Source organism: Salmo salar, chromosome 06 (assembly GCF_965601325.2).
Source record: "Salmo salar chromosome 06, fSalSal1, whole genome shotgun sequence".
In the NCBI taxonomy this organism is placed as follows: Eukaryota; Metazoa; Chordata; class Actinopteri; order Salmoniformes; family Salmonidae; genus Salmo; species Salmo salar.
The window spans coordinates 98,878,776-98,893,198 of NC_138296.1; the positions used below are offsets into that span (position 1 = coordinate 98,878,776).

The 14,423-nt window shown below is 48.2% G+C and overlaps 1 protein-coding gene across 1 annotated transcript in view; it reads left to right on the forward strand.

Moving 5' to 3' along the window:
* The first annotated feature begins 450 nt into the window (after nucleotides 1–450).
* Nucleotides 451–14,423, forward strand: part of garem2 (GRB2 associated regulator of MAPK1 subtype 2) — a 73,542-nt gene continuing 59,569 nt past the window's right edge. Inside the window, exons 1-2 of the mRNA XM_082977165.1 lie at nucleotides 451–916; nucleotides 8,152–8,292. Coding sequence (XP_082833291.1) covers nucleotides 802–916; nucleotides 8,152–8,292 — 256 coding nt within the window. The 5' untranslated portion in view covers nucleotides 451–801. The remainder of the gene's footprint in view (nucleotides 917–8,151; nucleotides 8,293–14,423) is intronic.

The window sequence follows — 14,423 nt, forward strand, 5'->3', positions numbered from 1 at the left end:
CAGTAGAAACAGGTCTGCAGTAGAAACAGGTCTGCAGTAGAACTCAGTAGAAACAGGTCTGTAGTAGAACTCAGTAGAAACAGGTCTGCAGTAGAAACAGGTCTGCAGTAGAAACAGGTCTATAGTAGAACTCAGAAACCAATGATCTATATAAACCCTGGATTGCTATGTATTGGCCATTGAGAGACTTTTTTAGCCACCGGTCGGCCATATTGTCTCTCCCCAGTAGGAGCAGTCCTCCATAGGAATGAATGGAATTCTACAGTTTTTCAATAAAATGTTTCAAGGAGAAAATTACCTGTATTTAAGTATTTTTTTTTGTTGTAATAGGGGACAGGACAATTAGCAATCTTGAAAAATTCAACTTGAAGAAAAATGTAATTTTTGTTTAGCTCACATACTGTATAATTTCTAAGTATTCATTAAGGTGTATAATAGGAACCAGGGTTGATATCACTGGTTTCAGACCGCTTCCTCGCGAGGCAGTCTGTTTCAGCCTGTCACTTCTCCCGGCGGAGCTCATTCAGTAAACAGCCGGCCTGGAGGATCTGCCGGAGTCAGTGATTGGCTGTTCGAGGGGGAGGGAGTGACGCTTAGAGAGAGAGATGGGGGGAGGAGGAGTAGATGTCCACAAGAAGAACAGGAACAGAGCTCCCTAGTTTCCCCCAGCCCACACCTTCCGTACACTTTCTCTCAATTCAACTTTCTGTCTCTCTCTCTCTCTCCAAAAAAATTGTGAGACTGAGCAGAGAGCTGCACCATCCCAGTGTGGGGTGTCATGACGTAGTGTCAGTATGAGATATGATGGAGAAGCTTTGGACCAGCCTGTCGGAGGTGTCTTGGAGCTCTGTGTCGGTACCGTTAGATGCTGTGGTCAGTAAGGTCCGTCTGCCCTGTCTGGTCCGCCTGGCGCCTGGTAAGACCTTCGAGGACACACCTCACTGACTCCTCTATCCTCCCTCTATCCATCCTTCTCTTAGCCTGCTACACCATCTTCTCTATCTTAACACAATATTCCTTCCTTAAACACTAAACTGGCTCTATAAACAGTATTATCCTTGTGGAGAATAATAATAATGATTGAATTCGGAGAGTTTGGAACGGGAACTGGACACTGAAGAAGAATCAGCACTGGATGAAAATAGTTTGTAAACGTTTGGGCAGGTCTACTGGTATGTAGACGACTCGGTCTGTAATAAAGATGACTTGCAGGTCTACTGGTATGTAGACGACTCGGTCTGTAATAAAGATGACTTGCAGGTCTACTGGTATGTAGACGACTCGGTCTGTAATAAAGATGACTTGTTGCAGCAGCTTCAAATTAACCCATCGCGGGTAGCAAGTCAGTTATTTAACAGTTTGGCCAAACCACCACAAAGTGTCTGTTGTGTTGCTAAAGTCCTGCTCTGCTTTTCATATGTAAATTGTGTAATCTGCCTGTGAGTGTTCTGAATACTAACGAGCGGCGCAAGGAAACCGACCACCAGGTTCGAGGCATTTCACACTGGACAGAAACCGTCCCCACCTCGCTATGATGACACCCCCCATGGACCATAGATCTGACTACACCCCCCCATGGACCATAGATCTGACTACACCCCCAACGTACCATAGATCTGACTACACCCCCCATGGACCATAGATCTGACTACACCCCCCACGGACCATAGATCTGACTACACCCCCCCATGGACCATAGATCTGACTACACCCCCCATGGACCATAGATCTGACTACACCCCCCATGGACCATAGATCTGACTACACCCCCCATGGACCATAGATCTGACTACACCCCCCACGGACCATAGATCTGACTACACCCCCCATGGACCATAGATCTGACTACACCCCCCATGGACCATAGATCTGACTACACCCCCCATGGACCATAGATCTGACTACACCCCCCATGGACCATAGATCTGACTACACCCCCCACGGACCATAGATCTGACTACACCCCCCACGGACCATAGATCTGACTACACCCCCCATGGACCATAGATCTGACTACACCCCCCATGGACCATAGATCTGACTACACCCCCCATGGACCATAGATCTGACTACAGCCCCCCCATGGACCATAGATCTGACTACACCCCCCATGGACCATAGATCTGACTACAGCCCCCCCATGGACCATATATCTGACTACAGCCCCTATGGACCATAGATCTGACTACACCCCCCATGGACCATAGATCTGACTACAGCCCCCCCATGGACCATATATCTGACTACAGCCCCCCATGGACCATAGATCTGACTACACCCCCCATGGACCATATATCTGACTACAGCCCCCCATGGACCATAGATCTGACTACACCCCCCATGGACCATAGATCTGACTACAGCCCCCATGGACCATAGATCTGACTACACCCCCCCATGGACCATATATCTGACTACAGCCCCCCCATGGACCATAGATCTGACTACACCCCCCATGGACCATAGATCTGACTACACCCCCCATGGACCATAGATCTGACTACACCCCCCCACGGACCATAGATCTGACTACACCCCCCATGGACCATAGATCTGACTACAGCCCCCCCATGGACCATAGATCTGACTACACCCCCCATGGACCATAGATCTGACTACACCCCCCATGGACCATAGATCTGACTACAGCCCCCCCATGGACCATAGATCTGACTACACCCCCCATGGACCATAGATCTGACTACAGCCCCCCCATGGACCATAGATCTGACTACACCCCCCCATGGACCATATATCTGACTACACCCTCCTAGGTACCATATATCTGACTACAGCCCCCCATGGACCATATATCTGACTACACCCCCTAGGTACCATAGATCTGACTACACCCCCCATGGACCATATATCTGACTACAGCCCTCCATGGACCATATATCTGACTACACCCCCTAGGTACCATAGATCTGACTACACCCCCCATGGACCATAGATCTGACTACAGCCCCCCCATGGACCATAGATCTGACTACAGCCCCCCCATGGACCATATATCTGACTACAGCCCTCCATGGACCATAGATCTGACTACACCCCCCATGGACCATAGATCTGACTACAGCCCCCATGGACCATAGATCTGACTATACCCCCCCATGGACCATATATCTGACTACAGCCCCCCCATGGACCATAGATCTGACTACACCCCCCATGGACCATAGATCTGACTACACCCCCCATGGACCATAGATCTGACTACACCCCCCCACGGACCATAGATCTGACTACACCCCCCATGGACCATAGATCTGACTACAGCCCCCCCATGGACCATAGATCTGACTACACCCCCCATGGACCATAGATCTGACTACACCCCCCATGGACCATAGATCTGACTACACCCCCCATGGACCATAGATCTGACTACAGCCCCCCCATGGACCATAGATCTGACTACAGCCCCCCCATGGACCATAGATCTGACTACAGCCCCCCCATGGACCATAGATCTGACTACAGCCCCCCCATGGACCATAGATCTGACTACACCCTCCTAGGTACCATATATCTGACTACAGCCCCCCATGGACCATATATCTGACTACAGCCCCCCATGGACCATATATCTGACTACACCCCCTAGGTACCATAGATCTGACTACACCCCCCATGGACCATATATCTGACTACACCCCCCATGGACCATAGATCTGACTACACCCCCCCATGGACCATAGATCTGACTACACCCCCCATGGACCATAGATCTGACTACAGCCGCCCCATGGACCATAGATCTGACTACAGCCCCCCCCATGGACCATAGATCTGACTACACCCCCCCATGGACCATATATCTGACTACACCCCCCCAAGGTACCATAGATCTGACTACACCCCCCCATGGACCATAGATCTGACTACACCCCCCATGGACCATAGATCTGACCACACCCCCCATGGACCATAGATCTGACTACACCCCCCATGGACCATAGATCTGACTACACCCCCCCATGGACCATATATCTGACTACACCCTCCTAGGTACCATATATCTGACTACAGCCCCCCATGGACCATAGATCTGACTACACCCCCTAGGTACCATAGATCTGACTACACCCCCCCATGGACCATATATCTGACTACACCCCCCCATGGACCATAGATCTGACTACACCCCCATGGACCATAGATCTGACTACACCCCCCCAAGGTACCATAGATCTGACTACACCCCCCCATGGACCAATATATCTGACTACACCCCCAAGGTACCATATATCTGACTACACCCCCCCATGGACCATAGATCTGACCACACCCCATGGACCATAGATCTGACTACATCCCCCCATGGACCATAGATCTGACTACACCCCCCATGGACCATAGATCTGACTACACCCCCCCATGGACCATAGATCTGACTACACCCCCTAGGTACCATAGATCTGACTACACCCCCAACGTACCATAGATCTGACTACACCCCCCATGGACCATAGATCTGACTACACCCCCAAGGTACCATAGATCTGACTACACCCCCCATGGACCATAGATCTGACTACACCCCCAAGGTACCATAGATCTGACTACACCCCCCATGGACCATAGATCTGACTACACCCCCCCCATGGACCATAGATCTGACTACACCCCCCATGGACCATAGATCTGACTACACCCCCCATGGACCATATATCTGACTACACCCCCCCATGGACCATAGATCTGACTACACCCCCCCATGGACCATAGATCTGACTACACCCCCCTATGGACCATAGATCTGACTACACCCCCTAGGTACCATAGATCTGACTACACCCCCCATGGACCATAGATATGACTACACCCCCATGGACCATAGATCTGACTACACCCTCCTAGGTACCATAGATCTGACTACACCCTCCTAGGTACCATAGATCTGACTACACCCCCCCCATGGACCATAGATCTGACTACACCCCCCATGGACCATAGATCTGACTACACCCCCCCCATGGACCATAGATCTGACTACACCCCCTAGGTACCATAGATCTGACTACACCCCCCATGGACCATAGATCTGACTACACCCCCCATGGACCATAGATCTGACTACACCCTCCTAGGTACCATAGATCTGACTACACCCCCCATGGACCATAGATCTGACTACACCCTCCTAGGTACCATAGATCTGACTACAGCCCCCTAGGTACCATAGATCTGACTACACCCCCACTAGGTTTACATAGATCTGACTACCCCCCTTGGTTTACATAGATCTGACTACACCCCCCACTAGGTTTACATAGATCTGACTACACACCCCTAGGTTTACATAGATCTGACTACACCCCCCACTAGGTTTACATAGATCTGACTACACACCCCTAGGTTTACATAGATCTGACTACACACCCCACTAGGTTTACATAGATCTGACTACACCCCCCTTGGTTTACATAGATCTGACTACCCCCCCACTAGGTTTACATAGATCTGACTACACCCCCACTAGGTTTACATAGATCTGACTACACCCCACTAGGTTTACATAGATCTGACTACACCCCACTAGGTTTACATAGATCTGACTACCCCCCCACTAGGTTTACATAGATCTGACTACCCCCCCACTAGGTTTACATAGATCTGACTACACCCCACTAGGTTTACATAGATCTGACTACACCCCACTAGGTTTACATAGATCTGACTACACCCCACTAGGTTTACATAGATCTGACTACCCCCCCACTAGGTTTACATAGATCTGACTACACCCCCTTAGGTTTACATAGATCTGACTACACCCCACTAGGTTTACATAGATCTGACTACACCCCCTTAGGTTTACATAGATCTGACTACACCCCACTAGGTTTACATAGATCTGACTACACCCCCTAGGTTTACATAGATCTGACTACACCCCACTAGGTTTACATAGATCTGACTACACCCCACTAGGTTTACATATGACCACAGCCACACCTCTCACCTGTACCTTCCCCTGGGCAGCCACACCTCTCCCCTGTACCTTCCCCTGGGCAGCCACACCTCTCACCTGTACCTTCCCCTGGGCAGCCACACCTCTCACCTGTACCTTCCCCTGGGCAGCCACACCTCTCACCTGTACCTTCCCCTGGGCAGCCACACCTCTCACCTGTACCTTCCCCTGGGCAGCCACACCTCTCACCTGGACCTTCCCCTGGGCAGCCACACCTCAAACAAAGAAAACATATAATATAAAGGTTATAAAGAGAAAAACAGGAAGCCAATCTGTTAATTAATCAATCCGTTAACAAACTCTCAATGAATCAATCCGTTAACAAACTCTCAATGAATCAATCCGTTAACAAACTCTCAATGAATCAATCCGTTAACAAACTCTCAATGAATCAATCCGTTAACAAACTCTCAATGAATCAATCCGTTAACAAACTCTCAATGAATCAATCCGTTAACAAGCTCTCAATGAATCAATCCCGTAACAAGCTCTCAATGAATCAATCCGTTAACAAGCTCTCAATGAATCAGTCCGTTAACAAACTCTCAATGAATCAGTCCGTTAACAAACTCTCAATGAATCAATCCCGTAACAAGCTCTCAATGAATCAGTCCCGTAACAAGCTCTCAATGAATCAATCCCGTAACAAGCTCTGAATGAATCAGTCCCGTAACAAGCTCTCAATGAATCAATCCCGTAACAAGCTCTCAATGAATCAGTCCCGTAACAAGCTCTCAATGAATCAATCCCGTAACAAGCTCTGAATGAATCAGTCCCGTAACAAGCTCTCAATGAATCAATCCCGTAACAAGCTCTCAATGAATCAGTCCCGTAACAAGCTCTCAATGAATCAGTCCGTTAACAAGCTCTCAATGAATCAGTCCCGTAACAAGCTTTCAATGAATCAGTCCCGTAACAAGCTCTCAATGAATCAGTCCCGTAACAAGCTCTCAATGAATCAATCCCGTAACAAGCTCTCAATGAATCAGTCCGTTAACAAACTCTCAATCAGTAAACAAGCTCTCAATGAATCAGTCCGTTAACAAACTCTCAATCAGTAAACAAGCTCTCAATGAATCAATCAGTTAACAAGCTCTCAATGAATCAATCAGTTAACAAGCTCTCAATGAATCAGTCCTTTAACAAGCTCTCAATGAATCAGTCCGTTAACAAACTCTCAATCAGTAAACAAGCTCTCAATGAATCAATCAGTAAACAAGCTCTCAATGAATCAATCCGTTAACAAGCTCTCAATGAATCAATCCGTTAACAAGCTCTCAATGAATCAATCCGTTAACAAGTTCTCAATGAATCAATCCGTTAACAAACTCTCAATCAGTAAACAAGCTCTCAATGAATCAATCAGTAAACAAGCTCTCAATGAATCAATCCGTTAACAAGCTCTCAATGAATCAATCCGTTAACAAGCTCTCAATGAATCAATCCGTTAACAAGTTCTCAATGAATCAATCCGTTTACAAGCTCTCAATGAATCAATCCGTTAACAAGCTCTCAATGAATCAATCCGCGAACAAGCTCTCAATGAATCAATCCGTTAACAAGCTCTCAATGAATCAATCCGTTTACAAACTCTCAATGAATCAATCAGTCCCGTAACAAGCTCTCAATGAATCAGTCCGCGAACAAACTCTCAATGAATCAATCAGTCCCGTAACAAGCTCTCAATGAATCAATCAGTCCCGTAACAAGCTCTCAATGAATCAATCAGTCCCGTAACAAGCTCTCAATGAATCAGTCCGCGAACAAACTCTCAATGAATCAATCAGTCCCGTAACAAGCTCTCAATGAATCAATCAGTCCCGTAACAAGCTCTCAATGAATCAATCAGTCCCGTAACAAGCTCTCAATGAATCAATCAGTCCCGTAACAAGCTCTCAATGAATCAATCAGTCCCGTAACAAGCTCTCAATGAATCAATCAGTCCCGTAACAAGCTCTCAATGAATCAATCAGTCCCGTAACAAGCTCTCAATGAATCAATCAGTCCCGTAACAAGCTCTCAATGAATCAATCAGTCCCGTAACAAGCTCTCAATGAATCAATCAGTCCCGTAACAAGCTCTCTCTCAATCAGTAAACAGTATCTGAATTAAGAGCTCGGTAATTAGGGAATGATGTGTGCTGTTTAACGTGTGTACTTGTGCGTCTTCAGGGGAGAGCGTCGAGGGTCTGTGTGAGGACGATATGGTGTTGCTCCACTCGTGTCGTCAGTGGACAACAATCACCGCTCTCTCTCTGGAAGAAGGACACTACGTCATCGGACCCAAGATAGACATTCCTCTGCAGTACCAGGGTGAGACACACACACACACACACACACACACACACACACACACACACACACACACACACACACACACACACACACACACACCTCTGCAGTACCACTCCCTTGTGTCCTCCTCCCAGAGTGCTAAGAGCCTCGGCGTGACCCTGGACAACACCCTATCGTTCTCCACTAACATCAAGGCGGTGACCCGATCCTGTAGGTTCATGCTCTACAACATTCGCAGAGTACGACCCTGCCTCACACAGGAAGCGGCGCAGGTCCTAATCCAGGCACTTGTCATCTCCCGTCTGGATTACTGCAACTCGTTGTTGGCGGGGCTCCCTGCCTGTGCAATTAAACCCCTCCAACTCATCCAGAACGCCGCAGCCCGTCTGTTGTTCAACCTTCCCAAGTTCTCTCACGTCACCCCGCTCCTCCGTTCTCTCCACTGGCTTCCAGTCGAAGCTCGCATCCGCTACAAGACCATGGTGCTTGCCTACGGAGCTGTGAGGGGAACGGCACCTCCGTACCTTCAGGCTCTGATCAGGCCCTACACCCAAAACAAGGGCACTGCGTTCATCCACCTCTGGCCTGCTGGCCCCCCTACCTCTGAGGAAGCACAGTTCCCGCTCAGCCCAGTCAAAACTGTTCGCTGCTCTGGCACCCCAATGGTGGAACAAGCTCCCTCACGACGCCAGGACAGCGGAGTCAATCACCACCTTCCGGAGACACCTGAAACCCCACCTCTTTAAGGAATACCTGGGATAGGATAAAGTAATCCTTCTAACCCCCCCCTTAAAAGATTTAGATGCACTATTGTAAAGTGGTTGTTCCACTGGATATCATAAGGTGAATGCACCATTTTGTAAGTCGCTCTGGATAAGAGCGTCTGCTAAATGACTTAAATGTAAATGTTAATTGTACCAGGGTGAGAACACACACACACACACACACCTCTACAGTACCAGGTGCTGTCTGTCATCTGTGGATCAGTGTTCTGTCTGTAGTTCTTCTCTGATTGGTCCGTGTGTTTCCTGTGTTAGCTCATCTAGTCCTCTGGAGTTGGGGGCGTGTTATGGAATTTATGTAATTATTTAACCTTTATTCAAATCAAATTGTATTTGTCACATGCTGAATACAACAGGTGTAGTAGACCTCACAGTGAAATGCTGAATACAACAGGTGTAGTAGACCTCACAGTGAAATGCTGAATACAACAGGTGTAGTAGACCTTACAGTGAAATGCTGAATACAACAGGTGTAGTAGACCTTACAGTGAAATGCTGAATACAACAGGTGTAGTAGACCTTACAGTGAAATGCTGAATACAACAGGTGTAGTAGACCTCACAGTGAAATGCTGAATACAACAGGTGTAGTAGACCTCACAGTGAAATGCTGAATACAACAGGTGTAGTAGATCTCACAGTGAAATGCTGAATACAACAGGTGTAGTAGACCTCACAGTGAAATGCTGAATACAACAGGTGTAGTAGACCTCACAGTGAAATGCTGAATACAACAGGTGTAGTAGACCTCACAGTGAAATGCTGAATACAACAGGTGTAGTAGATCTCACAGTGAAATGCTGAATACAACAGGTGTAGTAGACCTTACAGTGAAATGCTTACAAGCCCTTAACTAACAATGCAGTTTTAAGAAAATACCTAGAAAAAAATATTTTAAAAAAATAAGTCCGAGATAAGAATAACAAATAATTAAAGAGCAGCCGTAAATAACAACAGCGGGGCTATATACAGGGTATTACGGTACAGAGTCAATGTGGAGGCTATATACAGGGTATTACGGTACAGAGTCAATGTGGAGGCTATATACAGGGGGTACCGGTACAGAGTCAATGTGGAGGCTATATACAGGGGGTACCGGTACAGAGTCAATGTGGAGGCTATATACAGGGGGTACCGGTACAGAGTCAATGTGGAGGCTATATACAGGGGGTACCGGTACAGAGTCAATGTGGAGGCTATATACAGGGGGTACCGGTACAGAGTCAATGTGGAGGCTATATACAGGGGAGTACCGGTACAGAGTCAATGTGGAGGCTATATACAGGGGGTACCGGTACAGAGTCAATGTGGAGGCTATATACAGGGGGTACCGGTACAGAGTCAATGTGGAGGCTATATACAGGGGGTACCGGTACAGAGTCAATGTGGAGGCTATATACAGGGGGTACTGGTACAGAGTCAATGTGGAGGCTATATACAGGGTATTACGGTACAGAGTCAATGTGGAGGCTATATACAGGGGGTACCGGTACAGAGTCAATGTGGAGACTATATACAGGGGGTACCGGTACAGAGTCAATGTGGAGGCTATATACAGGGGGTACCGGTACAGAGTCAATGTGGAGGCTATATACAGGGGGTACCGGTACAGAGTCAATGTGGAGGCTATATACAGGGTATTACGGTACAGAGTCAATGTGGAGGCTATATACAGGGGGTACCGGTACAGAGTCAATGTGGAGGCTATATACAGGGGGTACTGGTACAGAGTCAATGTGGAGGCTATATACAGGGGGTACCGGTACAGAGTCAATGTGGAGACTATATACAGGGGGTACCGGTACAGAGTCAATGTGGAGGCTATATACAGGGGGGTACCGGTACAGAGTCAATGTGGAGACTATATACAGGGTATTACGGTACAGAGTCAATGTGGAGGCTATATACAGGGGTATTACGGTACAGAGTCAATGTGGAGGCTATATACAGGGGGTACCGGTACAGAGTCAATGTGGAGACTATATACAGGGTAGTACCGGTACAGAGTCAATGTGGAGGCTATATACAGGGGGTACCGGTACAGAGTCAATGTGGAGACTATATACAGGGGGTACCGGTACAGAGTCAATGTGGAGGCTATATACAGGGGGTACCGGTACAGAGTCAATGTGGAGGCTATATACAGGGGGTACTGGTACAGAGTCAATGTGGAGGCTATATACAGGGGGTACCGGTACAGAGTCAATGTGGAGGCTATATACAGGGGGTACCGGTACAGAGTCAATGTGGAGGCTATATACAGGGGATACCGGTACAGAGTCAATGTGGAGGCTATATACAGGGGGTACCGGTACAGAGTCAATGTGGAGGCTATATACAGGGGGTACCGGTACAGAGTCAATGTGGAGGCTATATACAGGGGGTACCGGTACAGAGTCAATGTGGAGGCTATATACAGGGGGTACCGGTACAGAGTCAATGTGGAGGCTATATACAGGGGGTACCGGTACAGAGTCAATGTGGAGGCTATATACAGGGGGTACCGGTACAGAGTCAATGTGGAGGCTATATACAGGGGGTACCGGTACAGAGTCAATGTGGAGGCTATATACAGGGGGTACCGGTACAGAGTCAATGTGGAGGCTATATACAGGGGGTACCGGTACAGAGTCAATGTGGAGGCTATATACAGGGGGTACTGGTACAGAGTCAATGTGGAGGCTATATACAGGGTATTACGGTACAGAGTCAATGTGGAGGCTATATACAGGGGGTACCGGTACAGAGTCAATGTGGGGGCTATATACAGGGGGTACAGGTACAGAGTCAATGTGGAGGCTATATACAGGGGGTACCGGTACAGAGTCAATGTGGAGGCTATATACAGGGGGTACCGGTACAGAGTCAATGTGGAGGCTATATACAGGGGAGTACCGGTACAGAGTCAATGTGGAGGCTATATACAGGGGGTACCAGTACAGAGTCAATGTGGAGGCTATATACAGGGGGTACCGGTACAGAGTCAATGTGGAGGCTATATACAGGGGGTACCGGTACAGAGTCAATGTGGAGGCTATATACAGGGGGTACCGGTACAGAGTCAATGTGGAGGCTATATACAGGGGGTACCGGTACAGAGTCAATGTGGAGGCTATATACAGGGGGTACCGGTACAGAGTCAATGTGGAGGCTATATACAGGGGGTACCGGTACAGAGTCAATGTGGAGGCTATATACAGGGGGTACAGGTACAGAGTCAATGTGGAGGCTATATACAGGGTATTACGGTACAGAGTCAATGTGGAGGCTATATACAGGGGGTACCGGTACAGAGTCAATGTGGAGGCTATATACAGGGGGTACCGGTACAGAGTCAATGTGGAGGCTATATACAGGGTATTACGGTACAGAGTCAATGTGGAGGCTATATACAGGGGGTAACGGTACAGAGTCAATGTGGAGGCTATATACAGCGGGTACCGGTACAGAGTCAATGTGGAGGCTATATACAGGGGGTACCGGTACAGAGTCAATGTGGAGGCTATATACAGGGGGTACCGGTACAGAGTCAATGTGGAGGCTATATACAGGGGGTACCGGTACAGAGTCAATGTGGAGGCTATATACAGGGGGTACTGGTACAGAGTCAATGTGGAGGCTATATACAGGGTATTACAGTACAGAGTCAATGTGGAGGCTATATACAGGGGGTACCGGTACAGAGTCAATGTGGAGGCTATATACAGGGGGTACTGGTACAGAGTCAATGTGGAGGCTATATACAGGGTATTACGGTACAGAGTCAATGTGGAGGCTATATACAGGGGGTACCGGTACAGAGTCAATGTGGAGGCTATATACAGGGGGTACCGGTACAGAGTCAATGTGGAGGCTATATACAGGGGGTACTGGTACAGAGTCAATGTGGAGGCTATATACAGGGGGTACCGGTACAGAGTCAATGTGGAGGCTATATACAGGGTATTACGGTACAGAGTCAATGTGGAGGCTATATACAGGGGGTACCGGTACAGAGTCAATGTGGAGGCTATATACAGGGGGTACCGGTACAGAGTCAATGTGGAGGCTATATACAGGGGGTACCGGTACAGAGTCAATGTGGAGGCTATATACAGGGTATTACGGTACAGAGTCAATGTGGAGGCTATATACAGGGGGTACTGGTACAGAGTCAATGTGGAGGCTATATACAGGGTATTACGGTACAGAGTCAATGTGGAGGCTATATACAGGGGGTACCGGTACAGAGTCAATGTGGAGGCTATATACAGGGTATTACGGTACAGAGTCAATGTGGAGGCTATATACAGGGGGTACCGGTACAGAGTCAATGTGGAGGCTATATACAGGGGGTACCGGTACAGAGTCAATGTGGAGGCTATATACAGGGAGTACCGGTACAGAGTCAATGTGGAGGCTATATACAGGGGGTACTGGTACAGAGTCAATGTGGAGGCTATATACAGGGTATTACGGTACAGAGTCAATGTGGAGGCTATATACAGGGGGTACCGGTACAGAGTCAATGTGGAGGCTATATACAGGGGGTACCGGTACAGAGTCAATGTGGAGGCTATATACAGGGGGTACCGGTACAGAGTCAATGTGGAGGCTATATACAGGGGGTACCGGTACAGAGTCAATGTGGAGGCTATATACAGGGGGTACCGGTACAGAGTCAATGTGGAGGCTATATACAGGGTATTACGGTACAGAGTCAATGTGGAGGCTATATACAGGGGGTACCGGTACAGAGTCAATGTGGAGGCTATATACAGGGGGTACCGGTACAGAGTCAATGTGGAGGCTATATACAGGGGGTACCGGTACAGAGTCAATGTGGAGGCTATATACAGGGGGTACCGGTACAGAGTCAATGTGGAGGCTATATACAGGGGGTACCGGTACAGAGTCAATGTGGAGGCTATATACAGGGGGTACCGGTACAGAGTCAATGTGGAGGCTATATACAGGGGGTACTGGTACAGAGTCAATGTGGAGGCTATATACAGGGTATTACAGTACAGAGTCAATGTGGAGGCTATATACAGGGGGTACCGGTACAGAGTCAATGTGGAGGCTATATACAGGGGATTACCGGTACAGAGTCAATGTGGAGGCTATATACAGGGGGTACCGGTACAGAGTCAATGTGGAGGCTATATACAGGGGGTACCGGTACAGAGTCAATGTGGAGGCTATATACAGGGGGTACCGGTACAGAGTCAATGTGGAGGCTATATACAGGGGGTACCGGTACAGAGTCAATGTGGAGGCTATATACAGGGGAGTACCGGTACAGAGTCAATGTGGAGGCTATATACAGGGGGTACCGGTACAGAGTCAATGTGGAGGCTATATACAGGGGGTACCGGTACAGAGTCAA